This window comes from Diospyros lotus, chromosome 15 (assembly GCF_014633365.1).
Source record: "Diospyros lotus cultivar Yz01 chromosome 15, ASM1463336v1, whole genome shotgun sequence".
Classification (NCBI taxonomy): Eukaryota; Viridiplantae; Streptophyta; class Magnoliopsida; order Ericales; family Ebenaceae; genus Diospyros; species Diospyros lotus.
The window spans coordinates 21,854,593-21,877,927 of NC_068352.1; the positions used below are offsets into that span (position 1 = coordinate 21,854,593).

Consider the following 23,335-nt stretch of genomic DNA (forward strand, 5'->3'; position numbering starts at 1 on the left):
CTTAATTTCAAATTTTTTAAAAAATGGGAGAAATTGAAAAGAAATGTGTTCGATTGTCGGTTATTTATTTGGTTAATCGGTTAATTTGGTTTTTAATTTTCGATTTTTAGTGTTATTTTGATTTTCTATTTAGTTTACAGGATTTAGAATATGTTATTTCGATTTTTGATTAATTCAATTAATGAATTAAATCAATTTAGTTCGATTAATTTGATTAGTGTAATTCGGTCGGTTGGGATTTTTTATACATCTCTATTTGCTCTCACCTATCGGGTGGAATGAGTGACTTGGGTGTCGACTTGTCGGGTCTTTGTTTCAAATTTTTTTTTTTCTTATGTGCATGTCGCTGACATACAATATTTGGTGCATCGTTTAAAAATAAAATTCACTATAATATTAAAACAAAACAAAAAATTCAATATTTTTTTTTCATAATTTACCATTTTTAATTATTGCGATGACTTTTCATGATAGTAGCCTAGAGGGAGAAGCATATTTCAGTCCACTTCCTTGATTCGGTGCCACGGGGTTGGAATCAACCGGGTTGGTTAACCCCCTTCTGAACCGTTTCCGGTTCTTCAGAACCGTCCGGTTCACCGGCTTTGCAAAATTGCACACAAATTTACCCCAAATCGGTAGTCAAGTTCTTCTCCAAGGCTCAGACCAACCCGCCATTCTCGGCCGTCTTTCTTCCACTCCAACGGTTACAGATCTCCCCTCGCCGGCAAGCCAACAACCAACTACGACAATCTGAGGACTCAGAGCCCAAATCGGAGGAGCAGAGGGGCGATCCTTCGCTGGGCAACCTCAAAGCTGCAAGGCGCCCATCTGGCCACTCTTTTCCGGCGAAATTATGGTTTTCAGCCTTCAGGTTCACGCGCGCCTCTTTCTTCTTTCTTTCTGAATTTATTCGAAAACCCTAATCTAGAATCAATTATTCTGTTTTTATGTTGAAAAACCGAACAGCTTCTAATCTGAAAGGGATGAAACTTAGTATTATTTCTTTGCCATTTTTCTGATTAATGTTTTGGGTTTTTGCTATTTTTTTTTTCAATTGTAGATGCAACTAAGATTTCGTGAACCTTAAGTCTATCTAAATCGGGAGCATAGAGAATTCATAATGCTGGTGGGGAACTGGGTTACCAAGACTTGTGACTATGTAAGAAGGCTTAATGGATCACATTACTGCTGGAACTAGTTCTAATTTATGGATGTTAAATTCGTGAACCACTGACCCCATTTCATTTCGAATTTTGAGTTGGGTATACCTAGGTTAGCATTTTGAAAGTGCGGTTATTGTTTATTGGGTGTACAATGAGGAGTTTGGCCTTCAGAAGGAACAATTACTTGGAAAATGAAAATCCGTGCTTTAATTCTGGTTTCTGGAGATGTTTTGAGTTTTTTTTTTTGGGAGGGGGGGGAGGAGGATTATCCAAGTTCAAATGCTGAAGGGTGGGTTTGGGAACTCGGAATGGGGTCTTACCTTGATCGACATGGTAGATTTTACTGTATAAATGCAGGGCGGGATTATATTTCCCTGTGCATATGAGCTTCTGCACTGTATTTATTATTATTTTTTGTGTGGGTGGGGAGACGCTGAGAAACCAGTTTCTGCAGTCCTAAACAATTTGGTTGAACTTTCAGTACATAGTCTTTGTAGGTCATATGGCAGACTAGAGGGGAATTGGAACTTCCAATAGTTAGTGGTATTCCGAGTGAGAAATGTTTCCCAAAGGTTCATATATATGTTTTCTCCCTTTTTGATTGGTATAAGAGGCTCTCTTTTTTGCACAAAGAAATGTAAATGTTTAAAAGTTTATATTGTCTAATAGCATTGTTGCTTTGAAGGAACTTGATTCAATATTTTACTCTTTACTGCTATGATGAAATTGTCAGATCCAAGATTTGACTAGGGAATTCTCAACTATTTAGAAGAGAATTAGGCTGGAATTGTAGGAAGAAGAGAGAAAGAATTTGAGAATTGGAAGAGAAGGGGAGAGAGAGAGAGTGTCAGTGCCAGAGGAACTGACAAAGATAGTAGCAGAATTCTGGGAAGGAATTATGTGATTACCGGAGAGAGAGAGAGAGAGAGAGAGAGGGAAATCAGAATATTCTCATTGATTGCCTCGGAGCGTGGCTCCCTTACATATATATAGGCGGTTAAGGGGTCCTTCTAGAAGGTTACTTTGCCGTAGCACAGCTTGTAATGGCTTAGGTGCACCCAATTTAGCATAACAAAATTATGGAATGGAGCAATCTACCTCTAGGAACGTGACAATACCCCTCCCCTTAGAAACATTTATTGTCTACAAGAAATTACAATTGCTGGGTTACATGAGGGAATTGCTTGAGTAGCTCTGGTAGATATTCCCATGTGGTGTGATCAGGATGGCGGTTGGTCCATTGCACCAACACCTATGTCAAGGGCAAGGAGTTGGGATAGATGACCCTCTTGTCTAATATTGCTAAGGGTTTTGTCACCTTCGGAAGGTCTGTCTCAAAGGGTAGGTAGGTTTGAACTGACTTGATCATGGGGCCCCACTAATTTCTTGAGTAGGGACACGTGGAAGACCAGATGGATTCCAACTCCTTCTGGTAGTTGCAGCTTATAAGCAACCTTCCCCACCTTGGCTATCACTTGGAAGGGCTTGAAATACTTGGGGCCTAGTTTAGATAAGGGCTGTCTAGCGAATATTTGTTGCTGGAATCTCCTTATCTTTAGGTACACCATATCCCTTTCTTCAAAACTCATTTCACTTCTCTTCCGATTTTCCATTTGTTTCATCCTATTCTAATCCACTGTCAACTCCTTTCTTATTACGTGTAGGGTTTCTTGCCTTTGCCTTAAATTTTGGTCTACTGCTAGCTCCACATTGGAATAGTGCATCATTGCAGGTATTAATGGGGGTTTGTAGCCAAATAGTGCCTCAAAGGGGGATCTTTTGAGGGAACTATGGTAGTTGGAATTGTAGCACCACTGAGCAAGTGGTAACCATCGATTCCAACTCTTAGGTTTGGAGAAGCATACACATCTTAGATAGGCCTCAAGGCCTGGGTTCACTCGTTCGATTTGCCCATTTGTTTCATGGTGGTAGGCGGTGGACATGTGCAAACCAACCCCCAACTATTTGAACAATTCCCTCCAAAAATTGTTGTTGAACACCTTGTCCCTATCTGAAGTGATGGACATTGGTAGTCCATGCACTTTCACCACTGAGTCCAACAACAACCTAGCCACATAAGGGCCTGTAAAAGGGTGGGTTAGGATTAGGAAATAATTGAATTTAGTCAACCTATCCACTAATACCATGATAGTGCTATTCCCTTCAGACCTTGGGAGCCCCTCCACAAAGTCCATGGAGATTTGTTGCCATGCTTGTTCGGGTATCTCTAGGGGCTGAAGCAAGCTAGGGTATGGGACTTGTTCATGCTTGTATTTTTGGCAAATAGGGCACTCTAACACAAAGGCAGTCACCTCATTTTTCATCCTTGGCCAATAAAATAGCTACCTTACCTTGTTGTGAGTGACATTCAAACTCGAGTGTCCAGTGGGTGACGCGTGCAAGGCTTGGAGTATCCTCTTTCAGAGCTGAGTGTCATCCCCAATTACCAGCCTCTCCTTGTATCTTAGTAGCCTTGCCTTCAATGCGTATCCCTATAGCTCTTAATAAACTTTCTATAATAGCTTGTTAGCCCAAACCCCTTGACTCCTTAATGGTCTTGGGTGCTGGCTACTCTACCATGGCAGTGATCTTCTTAGGGTTCGTAGTCACTCCTTCATCGGTGATAATGTGACCTAAGTACTCCACCTTTCTCTCTGCAAAGGTACATTTAGACTTCTTTACAAACAACTGGTTAGATTTGAGGACTTGGAAGGTGGTTTTGAGATGGCTCGAGTGTTGCTCCATGGTAGGGCTATACACTAAGGTGTCATAAAAGAAAGCGAGGATAAATTTTCTGAGGTAGGGACAAAAAATATGGTTCATTAGTGCCTGAAAGATGACATGTGCATTAGTTAGGCCAAAGGGCATAACTAGGAATTCATACAATCCTTGATGGGTGTGAAAGGCTATCTTGGGTATGTCTGGACAGCTCATTCGAATCTGGTGGTAACCAGATCTGAGGTCAAGATTTGAGAAGGTAGTTGCTCCTGCTAGTTTATCTAATAGGTCATCTATAATTGGGATTGGGAATTTGTTTTTAATGGTGTGGGAATTTAATTGCCTATAATCAACACAAAACCTCTAGCTTCCATATTTCTTCTTAACAAGAAGAACAGAGGATGCAATGGGGCTTTAGCTGGGTTGGATTATATTTTTAGAGAGCATGTTCTTAACTAGGCATTCAATTTCTGCCTTTTGAAAAGGAGAGTATCGCTATTCGCTATGAGCAAACGTTTATGGGTTCTGTGTTAGGTTTAAGGTGGATGGTGTGCTTTGGGAAGCGGTTAGGAGGCAGGGAAGATGGTTCAAAGAATAAGTTCTCAAATTCAACCAATAAAGAGTGTAAAGAGTCATTAGGGGTTACCTTGCTTTGGGAACAGGTAAGGGCTTCCAACTTGAACCATCGGTGGTCTTCTGCCCCAGTCGTGCCATCCTCCTTGTACTCCTCATCTACTTTAATGGCATACATTGAATGTGGTTGAGCTATAACTTCCTCTTCTTGCTCAAATAATCTCTTCAGGAGGTTCCTTGAGATGGCCCTACATTCTCCTGTCATGACCCTAGGGGTGAATCAGTAAATGGTCGTTAATAACTACTTGTATGTGCCGTAGTTGCTAACTAGATGAGGGTTAAGTGGTTAGGAAACTAGCTTACTGTTTTGGCTATTAGGTTAGTTAGCTATTATATTGTTAGAATGCTGTTATGGTTGCTAGAGGCTCTATAAGAGACCTATAACATTACGAGGAAGTATCATTGCAGAATAATACAAAAGTCTTTCTCTCATTTCTGTCTCTTTCATTCGCTCTCGTTCTCTCTTTCTCCCTCCCTTATTCTATCTGTCTTACTGCATTCATTTCTTTCTCGGAATTCAATCAGAATTCCCTCAATTGTCCCGCCCATAATTTGAGGGCTTGACAAAGTATGTTATGGTCCACTGCAAGGTATGAAACTTGTCCCACATTGGAAGTTTAGGATCTTGGTGTGAGGTTTATAACCTCTTGGGCAACCTCCATTAGACAACTAACTTTTCAGGGTGAGTTCTACCCGAGAGTTGTAACAGTGGTATTAGAGCCGGCCCCATGTTTCTCAGTTGCAATCGTGCGGCAACAGAGGTGATGTCGACATTACAGTGTTCGTCTGGGATTAGCTGTGGCTAGTGCACAACTTGCCGTTGTGGGCGTCAGACTATGGAGCGTGGTGGTATGTTATGGTTCACTGCAAGGTATGAGACTTGTTCCACATTAGAAGTTTAGGCTCTTGGTGTGGGGTTTATAACCTCTTGGGCACCCTCCCCTTGACAACTAGCTTTTGAGGGTGAGTTCTTCTCGAGGGTTGTAACATCTTCTCCTTCCACACACCTTGTTAGTGTCAACCTCCTTCCTCCTTTCTCAAAAGTCACCTCTAAGGTGTTGAAATCAAATATCAGTGGACTCACGATCTCCATCCAATCAACTCTGAGCACAATTTGACAACCCCTTAGATGTAGGATCCTTAGGTTAGTTGAGAACTCGTACCCCGGCATTCTCCATGTGAACCCTTGATTCTTATACCGGCTGATCATCTTGTTGCCATTGGCAATAGTTACTGAAAGGGGAATAATGGTCTGCAGCATGCATAAAAGTTCCTGGGCTGCCTGTACCCTCATCCAAGAAACTATGTGTGCTCTCGCCATCAATAAGCACGGTCAACTTCTTCTTCTCTACAATCCCTTTAATTTTGATCACCTTCTCATAAGGGTGGCCTTCCGAAGCATGAAGGGAAATCTGTCCCCCCCCCCCCCCCCCCTCCCCTTCTTTTGCATTGCCTCATACTTCCAACTCCTTTTCTTCCTCCTCTACTTCTTTTTCTTTCTTGTCCTTCCATCTGCATCAAGTGGAAGAGAATTCGAAATCTGACTAGGGAATTATCAACTATTTAGAAGAGAATTAGGCGGGAGTTGTAGGAAGAAGGGAGAAAGAATTTGAGAATTGGAAGAGAAGGATCGAGAGAGAGAGAGAGAGAGAGAGAGAGAGAGAGAGAGAGAATTGTAGGAGGGAAACTGAGATCACTCAAATTGTATTCGATGATTTCAAATGAGCTGGGGCAGATCTTATAAATTGATCCGCAACTAGGAATTGGCGCCAAAACGGTTACCAATCCCTTGTACAACTTGTAATGCATACGTGAAGTACAACTCCTTATAACCATAACTACCCTTATTGCAATAGTCTCAGTCGAGGTACACGACAAAAATATTTACACATGCAACTTGTCATGTTAGTGTTATCTGTATACATTATACCAACGGCCAATCTTGTCTTCTATGTTACTCTTTTGGCTTTGCAGGAAGCTTACTTTGTAAATATGATTGGATCTGTGACTGCTATTTTGGGGATTATTTGTATTGCTTTTTTGGTGTATTGAGGAATGTGTGATAGCAACTTGAAGGCTAATAGCTACTTTGTATCATCTTACAAGAATGAAGCAGAGGTAATTCTGATGGGTGCTGGTTGGAGACTGTAGTTAAAGGTGAGAAAGGTGCTTGGGTGATGAAGGCCCCCTAGAAGTGCCTCGTGAAGTGCCAAGCGAGGCCCCTTTACTCGGGTGCTGCATGGGTAAGCGCCTTTTATGAGGTGTCGAGCGTCACAGGTGCTCGTTTAGCCTAGAATCAAGAAAAAACGGAAAAAGGCAAAATGGAAAAGAAAGGTTGTCGGCTCTAAAAGTTAGAGAAGATTGTGTAATGTCTAAAGAATCTAGTAAGAAGAGGAAAAATGACAATTCAAGTAGAGAGGAGCATACTTGAGGTCGTTTCTCTACTACAATGTAAACCAATGCAAAGCACTGTAATTTTCATTTGATTTCTCCATGTTTCTTGCTTTTTGATAGGTGTAATGGACATAATATTGTAGATTTGAGGGGGGTGAGTTTGAGAGGAGTTGCCAGAGGGCGGTTGGAGTTGTCCCCTTGGTGCATGTCAGCATGTGGCTGATTGTTTTAGTGACTTATCTCCACCAATAGGCTCCCTTATGACATGCGGCCCTCCGGTGGTCATCCCTCCTCCATTCTAACTCTTTAGTCTTGTCTACTATGGTTCTAGGTTTGTTCACTACTTTGTTGCTTTGATGTGTCATGTACCTAGGGTTTAGCCTAGGGTTTGGATTGGAAATCGGAAGAATCTGAGGGAATTAGGACCAAGAACAGAAGGATTGGTGGGAGAATTGGAGAAAAATGGGGAAGATAATAGACAGAAATGAGGGAGAGTTGCAGATAAAATAGAGAAAGGGAGAGATTAGAGAGAAAGCAAAGGGAAATGGGAGGGAATTTGAGGGAAAGCTGAATTCAATTGTCATTCCAAAACATGTCCTATGCATAGAGTTCAATAGCTTTATATAGCTACTATACAGAAAATAACAAACTAACAGAAAAATACAATCAGAGGGAAATACAAGTAAAATGTAAAATAAACTAATTACTATGTTTTTTCCTTCTCTTACACAGCTTGGATGGCGCAATCTTGGAAAACTTCTGTAAGCCTAACACATTGTCAATTGCTCTCTTGGACTCATTGGTTGAAACAAAACCAGAAGCAACCAATCTCTGGTTGTCGTTGTTTGTAGCTTAAACCTGTCGATTGCTGTTCACACCAATTTTCCCCATCACTGCTCCTTAGATGTTGGTTCTTTGGAGTCCAGAGGAATGACTAATTGTGACTGTGACTTCCTTTAATAGTTCATCACCATCTAATACAAGTAATGATGGCAGACACACATCCATAGCTGCAATTAATGTATTCCAGACAAACCAACGACCATTCTTTACGGCAAAAATATTTGCAATAACCTGCAGATGCAACGATTGAGTAATGTAGACTTGCTTTGGATACCCAAACAAAAACTGTCTTAGAGCAGCAAAACTAGGAGTTGCTACAACATTAATTCTAGTCATCACTCTATCCTTCATTACAGTAGACAAAAATTCTAATTGGTCAGCTGGAATGAGAACAAACAAAGCAGCAGGAGCTTTGTTCTCCACATCAAAACTTTTGGCTCCTTTAGCTATTTCCCTTAGCTGAAACCTCGATAGAGATTTATTTGTTGAAGCCATATTTTCTGATATCTCCAGAGCAGTGTTTTGCTTTACTGGCACAAAGTACCATAACCTTCCTTGAAAATTGAATTGTCCAATTTATGCAAGACCTTGTTTCCCATAGTAAAGCCTTCTTTAGTTCTTTTCTATAGCTATCCTCCAATTACATGTTGTCCCCATACTTCTTATCAAATCCACACACCTTCACAACATTAGAAGATATCTTAGTTGAGGATATATCTCCAATCATACCATTTCTAGTAATAGTAAGGGACTCAAATTTCTTTGCCAACCAAGAGTCGATCTGACACTACAGCTCTCCAACTGGAATTTGAACAAATAAAATAGTAGAAAACTCTTCCTCCCGAGCTGTTTCCTGCTCACTGCCGTACACCCAAAATCTATCTTCAACAATTTTCTCCTCCAATGGTGTCCCAGTGTCAATTCCTACAATTGCCCTTCCTGTTCGGACATACTGATTGTATAGGAAGGGATGAGAAAGTTCCATAGGTTTCTCAATGCCTGAAACATGGCCTCCATCATGACCTTCATCCCCAACATGATTTATAGCCGGATTTTTTGATGAAACAATATCCCTGTCTGGAATATCAGATGCATGAAAGCCATCTTCATAGCAGTTCTCATCTCCAATTTGATAATGATTTATAGCCTGCATATCAATCGAATCATCAGCTTCTTGCCATTATAAAATGTGGTCTACATGGATCTCCTTATCCAATCTCCTTTCTTCTCTGAAATCTTGAGTTACCATTGACAGGTTCACTTCAGTTGGTTCCTCAGATCCTTGTAAATCGGAATCCTGTGGAAGGACTCTAGCACCAACTTCCTTAATATTGACTGATTTTTCAGTTGGAACTTCCTGATTCCATGCAAATAATTCAGCAACATCTTTTTCGTTCTGTTTGTTGAAATATTCCTCTTCATGAACTTCTTTTTCAAAGAGATCAGACGGTTCCTTTGGATTTACTGTCCTAACAACCTGATAGTTATAGTTTGCCTTTGGAGAATGTATTTCACCACCAATATCATCTCTGATATTGTAGTCATCCTTCTTATCAATACTGCCTAAATCAAAATACTTCTTTTGCTCAAAATCGGAGGTAAGCAATGAATCATTTTCCCATAATCTTGACGTCTCTTTGGATTGCTACGTTTTAATGAACTGAACTCCTGAGGTTGTAATGTTTCCTTAACCACGCCCTTCTTATTATTGTTTTTTGCCTTAAGACATTCCAAAATCTATTTTCGAAAAAATAGTTTTGTCACCCTACGTTGGACTCTGAGATTTGTTAATGGAGTTTTGATCTTGTGGGTGAGTAAGGTAAGGATTCCCAGCTGAAATAGGATTTGAACCAGTTCTTTGAGGAGAGTAAGGATTACTCATAGGATTTGGTCGCTTCCCTATAATAATTGGATCTGAATATTCTCTGGAAAGCAAACAAGCTGGTAGTCTAACTTGATTATGTCTAGCGAACATTATTATATATTGGTCCATCATCCAATTTTTGAATTCATTCCAAATTTCATGCGTGTGACTGATCTCCTCTCACAACAGATCGAAAGCACTGTCTAGCTTCTTACCCACCGCTGATTCTATAGATCCAACATGGATTTGCCTCTCCGTCATCATTCCTGTCACCTATTGCAACAATCGCTTGTATTGTAATCGATACCTAGGCAATTGTCGGAATCGCCGATTGTTAGAATCACTTGCTTTGCCTTGCCTACAATTCTGAGTCCAGAATTAATTCGTAGCCGAGATTGCTTGGCCTTGCTTCAATCACCACAGAATAAGAGTTTTGTATAGTCTAGCTATTTGATTAGTCTTCAAAAATCGCCCAGATTGCTTGGCCTTGCTTCACTATCTAACTCACCGGAATTCCGCTAGGCTCTATAGGTTTCGCTTGTTTCACTCCTCCTAAATTGATCTCCTTGGCTGCAGCTGCTTCTAAATTCTCCTGCGAACAACTTCAAGGATAGCTTGCTCGTATGGGAATTTCGATTAACTGGAACTGCTCTAGGAGTCGCTGTTATCACTCGTAGCGACCGTGAACCAACTACTAAAAAGTTTCCAGAATCCAACCAAGGATAACCTCACTCTGTGACGCCTTCCAATTCGGAATCACCTAGCTTGGTCGTCTGCAATTTTTGACCAATTGGAACTGCTCTCAGAGTCGCTAGAAGCATCGTCAGAATTGCATGGCCAAGTTGAGTTCCAAAGTCGAATAGGAATTTCTGGTCGGCTACTCTGCTTCGCCTTCAAGACTCGAATCGAGAATTACTTGCTTGCTCAAGTTTGCCAGAATCACCGAAATTCACTGATCAATTGTTTAGTCGTTGGAACTTTGCCCGGCCTATCTTGCTGCCAAGAGTGTTGGAGAACTTCCAAGAATCACAACCAAGGAACGTGGCTTTACGTCGGAGCTTAACAGCGTTGAAAATCAATTAGCTAATAGTCATCCGGCTCCGCTGCTTTGAATTACCTTCAATTGCAGCTAGTATTTATCATCTCAGAACCTACGCAATGTTGTTTATCGCACAAACATCAATTCGTCAGAATTCCACCAAATATGTTGGATAATTGACTGCCTCAAGGTCAAATAGCCAAGAATTCCTTTGTCGGAATCAATGAAACTGAATCCGCCGAATCATTGCTTGATAATTTCCACTGATAATTGAATCGAAATCACAGCCTAGAATTGACTACTCTGATACCAAATTGTCATGTACCTAGGGTTTAGATTGGAAATTGGAAGAATCCAAGGGAATTAGGACCAAGAACAGAAGGATTGGAGGGAGAATTGGACAGAAATGGGGAAGATAAATGAGGGAGAGTTTCAGACAGAATAGAGAATGGGAGAGATTAGAGAGAAAGCTGAGGGAAACGGGAGGGAATTTGAGAGAGAATTGATGAGAGGGAAATCTAAATTCAATTGTCATTTCAAAACATGTCCTATCAACAGACTTTAGTAGCTTTACATAGCTACTCTATTGAATATAACAAACTAACAGAGAAATACAACCAGAGGAAAATACAAGTAAAATGTAAAATAGGCTAAATACTATTTTAGCCCTAGTAAACCCTTGGGTCCTGACATGATGCTTTTCTGTTGCTGAAATAGCCTATAGGTGTTGTGCCAAGGAGTTGCTGCTGCCTTCTTTTGCATTTTTGTTATTGTTAATATACATATTGCAGATAACTTATGTTACTTAAGCTTGATTGTTTGTATTGGAGGGTATTTTAGATGTTTTATTATTATATGCACTATCTGATTGTGTTTTTCACTTTAAATATATTTTTTTTATTAATTTTCTTGTCAATTTAGCACCTCGTCACTCAGGTGAGTGCTTTTTTGGTGACTACTGACTAGTGCCTTAAGGGCACCTTTTTCCCTTGACTATCTTGGTTGGAGACCAAATCCTCAATTCAAGTACTTTGTAATTTATCATTGCTGAACATATTACTAATTTTGCACCAAAAAGAAAAGAAAAGGGATTCACATAGTTAACTGGACTGTAATTTTTGGTATGCATCTTACTCGTGGATGTAGATGTGTTTTTTTTGTTGAAATATGTCATTTTCTCTGCCAAAAGACCATCTCCCCCCTCCCCCTGCAGTAATTTTCTCATTTTGCAGATAGAAATTCTCTGAACTTTGTTATTGCAGGGTTCCTGAAAATGTTGTCAAGCGCTAGATAAACATAGTATGATCATGCCAGACTGCATCACATGCTTTTGAGTTGATGATGAAGCGCTATGTATATATCAATGATGATGAGCTATCAGAAGATCTGTACTGTGTCAACCGTATATCAAACAGAAAATATACTGTACTGAACTTCCTTCCAAAGAACTTATGGGAGCAGTTCAGGTAATTCTTGAATTTATTACGTAGAATTTCGTGCATATATTTCTCGGTACTGACACGAACATGGGCATGACTTTTAAGCATGGAGTACAGGTCTGAATTTACGTGCCTACCATTTTTGAAGCTTTATCCTTAGGATATAGATATATGTACTTTCAAATATATACACAGACATGTATGAATGTTGAAGTATGATTGTTACCGGATGATATTGCAATATAAGATGTTTCTATTTAAGGGTGCCTAACATTAGATGGAATTTATGTGAAAAATTAGTTTTATTTCTCCTATCTATGTGAAAGCCTCTACAAATACCCTTACTGTGTAAGTTCCGGTTTCTTTGAACATCATACAAATAGAGGCAAAGTCCTAAACTTGAGGGTAAGCCTTGGTGGCAATGATAAAGTTGCCTGTTTGTGATTGGAAGATCATGGTTTTGAGTTGTGGAAATAGCCTCTTTGCAAAGTAAGGGTAGGGCTGCATATAATATAACCTTCCCCCGCCCCTCGCAAAGCAATTAGCCTCATGCGCTGGGGATTTTTAGTTTTTTAAACTCAAGTATATGGTATATTCTTACCTTTCTATCATCATGTGGATATGGATACAAAAAGAGGAGAAAGTGCATGTAATGCTACTCTGATTACTGCTTTGCATAATTTAAGGAACATACAAAATTTTGATAAATTTCACTTGTTTGCATAGTTCTGAAAGGCGCGAGGCGCAAAGGGTATTGGAGCCTAAGGTGCGGGGTGCGCCTTTGCGAAGCGAGGCACATCTTTTAGAAAAAAACTCAAAATCTTGTAAAATCATAAAAAACTATCAAATTATCAATAATAACACATGCACATCATTAATGATTCATTATTTTCAATTTCTAAATTAACATCATCAAAATTGATTCATTTATCATCATGCAAATTCTAAACTAGAAACATTATCAAAGTTCAAACTTAAAGTCTTAAACTCAAACAAGTACCAATCATTATGCAAAGTTCTAAATAAACATAGAAACACTACAAGTCCACAATCAAGAAAATTTTTTCATTTTGAAAAATGCTATTTTTCTAAGTCTGGAAGATTAGCGCATTATAAGGAGACATATAAGAAAATGTTTTCATTTTGAAAAATTATCTCCCGGTATTTTGATAGCTAATATTCATTGTTGTTAAAATGATTTTTAATGATTTTTTCAAGAAATAGTAGGTATGTATTTTGGGGGTGGTAAAATCGCCAAATCCTGAGTTTGTACTAAAACTAAAGTTCTATTTTCTTATTGTTGTGGATTTTGATTTTTTAGATATTTTTATTGAATCCAAATGGGGGGTACTTTCTTATTTACATTTATGTATTAAAGTAAATGAAAGGTAAAATATAAATAAAAGAAAATGTGGACATTTACTTAAATTAAAGAAATATAAATAAGTTGTATGTTGTAATGTATGCATACCGGAACCAAGAAGAGGGGAGGAATTGGGCTGCCCAAGTTTTAAATTAAAAGCAGTCTAGGCGCGTCTTTCGCCTCTGCGCCTCACTGTGCAAGGCGAGAGCCTCATTGATATCGCCTCGCCTCGGCCTAGGCGAGGCGCAGAACTGGCGCCTTGCGCCTAGGCGCGCCTTTAACAACTATGCTTGTTTGAAGTTTTTTTGAGCCAACTGCAGGTATGACATTAAACTTATTGCTATTTGTTCCAACCTACATCTTCAGAGAGTGAAACTATTATAGCATTCTTCTAGGAACCTATAGAAACACTGTGGTTCAACGTCACAATGATATTTTTTTGGGTAAATTTTTAGTTGATATTAAACAAAACGAGAGAACCTAAGTAGGAATACTTTAGGGACAATTGGAGATGAGCAAATGAACTGTTTTTCTCAGCTTGTATTGAACATAAAGGTGGTATTTATACATGAGTAGTCCTTATTTTTCTTTTAGAATACAAGAATTCAAAATACAAATTCAAATAGGATACAATAGATGAGATAGGATTTAAACTTAAATAATCCTATCCTATTTTTATGGAGGTACTTTATCAACTTCTTATCCCTTCTTTATCATCTCAGCTTGCTTTAATTTTCAAATCTTTCAAACCTCTTCATATCACCCTATCCTTTCGGTACAACAACAAGAACTTTCCTAGTTATTTCCTTCAACACTCCCCCTCAAGCTAGAGAATAGATGTCTCTCATTCCTAGCTTGCCTTTAATCAATTCAAACCCTTGTTTAGCCATTGCTTTGGTGAGTATATCAGCTTCTTGTGAACCAGTAGGAATATAGGTTAGATTAATCCCTCCATCTTCAATTTCCTGTTTAACATAGTGGCGATCAATCCTCACGTGTTTCATCCGGTCATGTTGATTATTCACAATGCTTATTGTTGATTTGCTATCCCTATACAACCTGGGAGGAATAGTAATTAGCACCTTTAAGTCTTCCATTAGTTTCTCAAGCCAAGTTATTTCACATACCTCTTGAGCTATAGTTCGGTATTGTACCTCAACACTACTCCGAGCTACCACACTTTGTTTCTTGTTCCTTCATGTAATAAGATTGCCCCAAACCTTAGTACAATAATCTGATGTAGATCTGCTATCTTCAATAGATCTAGCCCAATCAACATCCACAAGGCCTATTATTCCTTGATCATCTATTTTCCTGAATAGCAGCCTGTTCAGGGGTGTTTCTTTAAGATATCTTAGGATATGGTAGGCAACGTTGAGGTGTTTACTAGTGGGTAAACACTGATAGGATGTCCCTTGTTTGGCTAGTGATCCAATCGGTTTAGGAGATTCAGCTACATTAGATGATTTTGTGACCTTTGTTTAATTTAATACCTGCTAGAGTAGCTCCAATTGATCCATTGTTAGGGAGAGATTAGTGGTTTTGCCATCCTCAAATTCTACTGTATAGGCTGTCTAAGTCACCTTTTTTGGATTTTTTGCCTTCCAATTTGCTGGTTTACCATGAATTTTCTAGCAAGTATCTCTAGTATGATAGGGCTTATGACAATGATCACACTACTATTTATCCCTTTGTGATTCACCACACAATGGTGATGTTTTTAGTTTAGAAGTAGTCAAGGCTGAATTCTGAGTATTATTCTCATTTGTAGAAAATGAGTTCAACATTACCTTCTTACGACTTTCCTCCCTTCTTACCTCTGCAAATGCTTCCAGGATTGATGGGAATGGTTTAGTTCTTAGTAATCTTCCTCTAATGTTGTCTATGTTAGAATTAAGGCCATGAAGAAAGTCAAACACCTGTTCTTTCTCCACCATCTTATTGTATTTAACTCCATCTTCAGTATACTCCCAACCAATGTCATAAAACAGTCCATTTCTTGCTATAATTCATTCAACAAGTTATAGTACCCAGTAACCGAATGATTACCTTGTCTTGTTGTTCGAATGGCCAATGGATTTCAAAACATTGAGTCATGTTCTCCGTATCCGAGTAGAGAACTTGCACGGCCTCCCATATCTCCTTGGCTGTCTTGTAGAACAGATAGGTTCTTCCTATCTTTGGCTCCATGGAATTAATAAGCCAAGCCATAACAATTGAATTTTTAGCATCCTGAACTCCATAAGTGGCTGCTTTAGGGTTTGGCATGGGTGTGGCTCCAGTTAGGTATCCCACTTTTCCTTTCCCTTTAATGACCAACAACACTAATTGAGACCATTCTCGGAAATTAGTCCCATTCAGCTTATGTTGTCTGATTTGAAGGGTATGGCTATCTAAGGAAATTGGAACAGCTGGAATTGGGGTGGTTCTAGTAATTATAAGACTGGTAGTGGAGGTCTCACTAGCTGGTGGATTGCTAGCCATTGTAAAATTACTGCTTGATGAAAAAGGGAGAATAAGATAGTCAGCCCCAAGGTCGGTGGCTTTGATACCATGAACAAAACGAGAGAACCTAAGTAGGAATACTTTAGGGACAATTGGAGATGAACAAATGAACTGTTTTCCTCAGCTTGTATTGAACATAGAGGTGGTATTTATACATGAGGAGTCCTTATTTTTCTCCTAGAATACAAGACTTCAAAATACAAATTCAAATAGGATACAACAAATGAGATAGGATTTAAACTTAAATAATCCTGTCCCATTTTTATGGAGCTATTTTATCTTTAACTTCTTATCCCTTCTTTATCATCTCAGCTTGCTTTAATTTTCAAATCTTTCAAACCTCTTCGTATCACCCTATCTCCCTTAGGTACAACAACAAGAACTTTCATATTTATTTCCTTCAACAGATATATTATAGGTAATCTGGTAGTGGTATTTCCCTTCTAATGATTGCTGGATCAAATGAGTGAGAGTATTAGAATATACCATACTTAAGAGGAGCTAGTCCAGTTTTGCATGTTCCTTTTGCAATTTATTAAGTCAAAAGGGTTTAGATTACTCTCATGTGATGAGAATTGGAGACTGGTGAATACTTCTTCTCTTTGAAGTTTAAAGCATAAGAGCGTTAATGGAAACAGGAATTTTTCTTCAGGAGTTTTTAATAGATAAAAGTATGAATATGCATGTATATAATCTATTGATTCATGTATGTGTGCAAGTATGAATACACATGTATATAATCTATCGATTCATGTATGTATGCAGGTCTATTCTGTTTTTGTGCAAATGCGTATCTCACTTGATCATCCTTTTGCTGACATATGCAGGGCTTTATCTTCTTAATCAAATGATTGCCTTATTACTCTTGTCATTTGCATTTGTTAATAGTTTGATTTTAAGTTTCTTATCCTGTGGCGTATTGAGGAATAGCTCAATCTTGCTGGTTTGAGTAGTGGGTGATTCGTGAATTACGCATATTTGCCTCGTACTTGTTATTGTGTGGAATTTTGATCATTTGTTTTGTAGCAACTATGAACTTCATGAGCATGGTGTTTTAAACATATGATATAAGATAGACTAGAATTGTTTTTAAACTTTATCATGTTTCCCCAGTTTCTTTCACTATCCTAACAATTTCCCACTTCTTGTTTACAGTCGGTTTATGAATCAGTACTTCTTGTTGATTGCTTGTCTTCAACTATGGCCACTAATTACTCCAGTAAACCCTGCTAGCACTTGGGGTCCTCTCATTTTAATATTTGCAGTATCGGCTACTAAAGAAGCATGGGATGACTATAATAGATATCTATCAGACAAGAAAGCAAATGAAAAAGAAGTATGGGTGGTCAAGCAGGGCATCAAGAAACATGTAAGGGAAATATAATTTTTTTGATTTACCTTTTCTTATTTTTGATGGCTTTTGATAACCAGTTTGGGACATTGAACTTACATTATGAATGAATCTGTTGGTTGATTCTCCGATGCGGATAAAAAAATTCATGCTCATTTTAGGAGGAAAAGGAGGACAAGGAAACAAAAAATTTAAACAACATTGGATTAGTATCTTTTCATAATTTTACATTTAATTAGTATTTTAGTTGGTAATAATTTTCTGGGTTTTTTTAGTTCCTAGTAGGATTATAATCTTTCTTTATGTGCAGGATTGAATAAATAGAAATTACTTACAATTTGATTGCATAAACTGAAATAATGTTGAGATTAGTTTTCTTCTTCTTCTCCTTGTCCATTCTTCATTGATGATATTAGAGCCAAAGTTCAGCCACCACTGCCGTCACCATACCTTCTCCCAATCACCAAATCAGATTTATGTAGCCCAAGCCTTAATTGAACAACCAACCACCACTTGCGGCCAATGGCAGAAAATATTGTTAGTCATCTTGATAGCACCGTTCTCTGTCCTAGATTGGTCTGCCTTTGGATTTTAATTGATTTTTTTTGGTGAAATTCCAATAACACTTCATCATCATTCTTTTTGTTGAATGCTATTGGTTTATGGGAAAGCATTATGTGACATTACATATTACTAAATGTCAAATGTGAGAATCAGCCATTAAAAAGGTATCATCTAAATGTGGAGATCAAGCAGGTGGGTCTAACAGCTAATTGCACTGTCCTGTTGTTTCATTTTCTTTAGGTGGCATCTGGACGCTCACTGTTTATTCAAGAGCGGCAAGTAGTGTCTAAGTACGATAGGATCACTGTACTTTTAGCTTACCAATTTGCAGAGATGTGTTTTAGTTCAAACTTCATTGTATAAACTTAAAGTGACTACATAAGGGGAAAAAGATCCATCATGAGAATCAAAGGGGTTTTAGGGCCATTGCAAATGCCTAACAGGGAGGAATTTGAGGATGGAATATCAAAGGAAGTGTCTAATAAGGATTTGAAGGTAAGCGAAGTAATTTACAATGGTAAGAAAGAAAATAGATGTTTTATTTATTTACTTTCTGTTTTTTTGATGAGTGCATCCCAGATGTACCTGGAGTGGGGATCGCTCTGGATCAGAAACAGGAAGTTAGGACACTTCCTTCTAACAAACTACATAATCTAATTCTAAAGTCATGAACAGTGGATAGCATATTTTCTTTCTTGAGTACAACTGTTCTTCTCGTCTTTGTTGACTCTTCTTCTTCTTGGTCTCTGCCTCCAGCATAGTGGGATCCCCTTCCTCCTGCACTACTGCCTGTTCTTCATCTCTGTTCTGCTTGTGCTTCATCTCAGTCTCTGTCTCTGATCTGCCTGATCTTCATCTCTGACCTGGATTGCCACATATAACGTTCTGGAATGGGATCATTCCCAAAAAGGGTACATGATCGTTGGCACAAAGGAGTGCACTGCAAGCAGAGCAAATCATTGTAACACTGGTGCATCCATGGTTGCCAGCAGAAGGGCTAGTAAATAAGTTTGTAGGCAAGTAATACTGTGAAGGGGATAATAAAGCTTTGGGTTTTTTGTGCATGGTGAGTTAGAAATACAATACTCTGTAAATCAAAAGGGAAGGGGACCTTTTTTGAGAATAGGTTGCTGTAAATGGGAATGCCACCAAAATCCTCCAAGCAGATAGGTGGATCATTCAGACAAATTACTATATTTTTACCATCAATGATATAGCTTGAAAATTCACACCTTTAAAATGGAAGCTGAGAAACAATAGTGATAGGATGAGAAGAACGTAGCAGCATCACTATCGTTGTGGATGCAGTAGAAAGCAGAGAGAAGAGAAGAGAAGAAACACAAATGTTCAGAGAACCAGGAGAGGAAATTCAGAATGAAGAGAAGGGTGAGGATAACTAGTTAAGGGATGGAAAAGAGTTCCAGTGGGAAGAATCATCTCAGTCTCTGATTGTTGCAGAGAAGAAGTAGCAGAAGGAGGCAGTAGGAATCGTAGAAAGAAAGAAAGACAGCATGATCAAAGAAGATGAGGAAATCCAATGGGAAAAAGAAAATATATTGGAGAGAAGAATAATAGAAGAGAATAAGAAAAGCTGAGGGGGAAGAGAAAGTAGAGAGAAGAAAGCTCTCCAATATCCAAATATTTAACTTTTCTTCATCCTCATAATTTTCATTTTACACAAATAAGCCATATTTGTGGTTTGGCAAGTCTCCTGAAACACCTGCACTCTTTTAAACTAATCCTACCTTGTGTGGTGATCCAATACCACTTAAATTTACCAAATAATCTATTAAAAGTATTAATAAAATTAATATATGTCAAGATAACACCCAAGATTTCTAATTATATTAACTTATAATAAATAAAGTTTTTTTGCCCTTTTCAAAAGAACATTATTTGTTATAATGTGGGTCCCACTCATTTAAATAGCAGTCTAGTGTTTACCATATCGGGGAGCCAATTTTTTAGCACTTCCATATTTCAAACTAATGGCTAACAGTTACAAAGGCAGAGTTTTAAGAGGCAAAGTGATAGAACTTTAAAGATAAGAGGGTTTCTGAATTTAAGTTTCAAGGTTAGGGTTGATTAGGGTTTCAAGGCTAGAGTTCAAAGATTGGGTCACTGCTGGACAATGATTAGCGCTAAACAAAATAAGGGAGGGAGATAAATTCATACGAGAAAGAGATGGCAGGAAAACTGAAATATGACTTCTCTTTCCCTCTCTCTCTCAAGAAAATGAGTGCAGCAGCTTTATGCTACGATATTGGAGGGGAGCCTTTGGAGGAAACTCTTCAACTAACTCTTTAACTAAATACCCTTTGACTAACTGAAATTGCAGTTAATTGACTGTTTACAGCAAACTAATTGACAATGAGAATAACAAGTTAAACTAATATAACTACTTAAACTGCTAACCTTCTTTGCAACAGCTGACTGCCACCTTGCTGCAACTCTTTTCTATTACTAATGCTTCTTGCTAACTCCTTTAGCATTTATATCACAATTATATTTAAGGAGAGATCTACCCATCACCTTTTGTCTCTTAAACAGTAAAAGGTATTTCAGATGAATATAATGCAGAATTCCAATTTAGCTTTCGAATCAAGTAACTAACTGTTAATCATCTTTTTGTAAGGAGAGACAATCATTCTACTTTTTGGCAGCAAATGATATGTGGAAACGTGAGTAAAAAGCATTGGGGATGGTAACCCAAACATAGGCGTGTAATTACATAGAAAACCATTTCAATTGTAGGAATTTAGAGTGTAGGCTTTTCTTTTCCCAAAATTGATTGAGCTTGCTGAATATGTTTGTTAAAGGAATAACAAGACATCCCCAACACAATAAAAAAAAATTGTGCTTCTTATAAAGTGATTTCTTGGGATTCAAGTGCTTGGGTGAAAGAATTTCTGAAAAATAAGTGGGGTTTTGATGTTTTAATGATTCTTCTAATGCATGTATGTAGCTCCAGGTGAGATCCAAGCAGTGTTTTAAAACGTGCTAGGCGCTAGTCAGGTGCCAGACTGGGGCTTAGGAAAAATGTTATTTTTTTTTTACTTTTTGATGCAATTTGATGTTATTTTCAGATAAATCAAAATTAGAAAAACAAGTGAAATAATGAAATTAAGTCTGAAAAAACAAATTGTTAGATTAATTCTAGGTTTAAGAAGGCAGAAGCAATATACAACATAAACCATATCTAAAGAATCTAACTATCTAATTGGACTTCTTCCTCTTCATATTATTCCAACACACGATCTTCATCGGACTCAAAATCAAATTCATTGATTTGTTGCTTATCTTCTTGAGTTCATGTTTTGGATCTGACTAAGTTTTACGTTGGCTGTCGGCTACCTAACACAACCCTCCTCCTTTATTCGGGCTTGGGACCGGCAGTGGATAACATCCCCAGGCGGAGTTAAATAATGATGGTAAGTCTATTCTAGATTTTGTAATGGCATATGGACTCATCATAACCAATACTAGGTTCAAAAAACGGGACGAACACTTAATCACATATAAAAATGTCACATCAAGCACTCAAATAGATTACTTCCTCATGAGACAAGAGGATCGGGTATGTTGGAGGGATTGTAAGGTGATATCGGGAGAGTGTTTGACTACTCAACATAGATTTCTAGTACTTGACGTTCAAGTAAGAAATTGGAAGAGAAAAAATCACATAAAACAAAATTCAAGAATCAGGTGGTGGGATTTAAGAGGGGAGAAACAACTAATCTTTAAAGAAAAATTAAGAGGTAGAAGAGAATGGAATGGAGCAGGACAAACAAACTAAATGTGGAGAGAAATGGCTAATGCCCTGAGAAGCACAGCAAATGTAGTGCTTGAAGAGACAAATGGTAGAGCCCTTAACCTTAAGGAGTCTTGGTGGTGGAATAAAGAAGTACAATTGAAAATTAAAAATAAGAAAAATTGCTATAAGGCTGTATATCAGTGCAACAATGAAGAAAATCAAAAAAATTACAAAGAATCAAAAAAGGCAGCAAAAAAAGCTGTTAGTGAAGTAAGGTCAAAAGCATACGAGAATCTATATAAATGACTTGATACAAAAGATGGAGAAAGGGATATATATAAATTAGCTAACGCAAGAGAAAGAAAAACAAGAGATTTAAATCAAGTGAAATGCATAAAAGATGAAAATCAAAATGTATTAGTGAATGAGGGAGCGATTAAGGAGAGATGAAAGGAGTATTTCACAAAATTATTCAATGATGATGGCGACACAAGAGTTAGGTTGAGACATCTTAGTAACTCCGAAGGGAATGTGAGCTATACATTTTATCGACGCATAAGTCCAAATGAAATAAGACAAGCATTAAAAAAGATAAAAAATCATAAGGCGGTGGGACTAGATAATATACGAATAGAAGCATGGAAATGCATGGGAGAAGAGGGCATCTCCTGGCTAACGAAATTATTTAACGCGATTCTTAAATAAAAAAAGATGTTAGATGAGTGGAGGAAGAGTACTTTGGTCCTTATATATAAGAACAAAGGAGATGTTCAAAACTGTGAAAATTACAGAGGAATTAAGTTAATGAGCCATACCATGAAACTCTGGGAGAGAGTAATAGAGCAGAGGCTCAGAAAAGAAACAGAGGTATCGAAAAATTAGTTTGGTTTCATGCCTGGTAGGTCAACAATGGAAGCTATATACCTACTGAGACGCCTAATGGAAAGGTATCAGGAGCATTATAAGGACCTACATATGGTGTTTATAGATCTAGAAAAGGCCTATGATAGGGTCCCTAGAGAAGGTATTATGAAGGGTTTTAGAGAAGAAAGGAGTCCGAATAGCCTATATATAAGCCCTTAAGGACATGTATCATGGTGCAGAGACAAGGGTCAAAACATGCGGAGGGGATACTGAACCGTTTAAAATTACAATAGGATTGCATCAAGGTTTTGCACTAAGTCCATACTTATTTGTTTTAGTAATGGATGAACTCACTAAAGATATTCAGACAGAGATGTCATGGTATATGCTATTTGCAGACAATGTAGTGTTGGTGGATGAAACAAAAGAAGGAGTGAACATTAAACTTGAGTTATGGAGAAACAATTTAGAATCTAAGGGATTTAAATTAAGCAGAAAGAAAACAGAATATATGGAATGTAAATTTAGTAAGAATGCAAGAGTGGAGGATGTTATAATAAAATTGGAAGACCAAATCTTACAAAGAAAAGATCATTTTCGATATTTGGGATCAGTGATTCAAAAAGATGGAGAAATTCACGAGGATGTCACACATAGAATTAAGGTAGGTTGGCTAAAATGGAGAAATGCATCGGGGATGTTATGTGATGGTAAAATCCCATTAAAACTGAAAGGAAAATTCTATAGGATAGTTATAAGACCAGTTTTGTTGTACGGCTCAGAATGTTGGGCAGTCAAATACCAGCATGAGCAAAAGACGAGCGTAGCGGAGATGAGGATG

At 38.0% G+C, this 23,335-nt stretch overlaps 1 protein-coding gene across 6 annotated transcripts in view; it reads left to right on the forward strand.

Moving 5' to 3' along the window:
* Positions 1-622: 622 nt before the first annotated feature.
* LOC127792106 (phospholipid-transporting ATPase 2) overlaps positions 623-23,335 on the forward strand; it is a 143,592-nt gene continuing 120,879 nt past the window's right edge. For 2 of the 6 annotated variants that reach the window (XR_008021079.1, XM_052322462.1), the window contains exons 1-3: positions 624-871; positions 11,917-12,120; positions 17,117-17,330. Coding sequence is in view for 3 of the 6 variants with exons in the window: in XM_052322462.1 (XP_052178422.1) it covers positions 11,993-12,120; positions 17,117-17,330 (342 nt within the window). In the remaining 3 variants the exon portion in view is untranslated. Of the gene's footprint in view, positions 872-11,916; positions 12,121-17,116; positions 17,331-23,335 lie in introns of all 6 variants that reach the window. The other 4 variants (XR_008021080.1, XR_008021081.1, XM_052322461.1 and 1 more) reach the window with 3 other exon arrangements.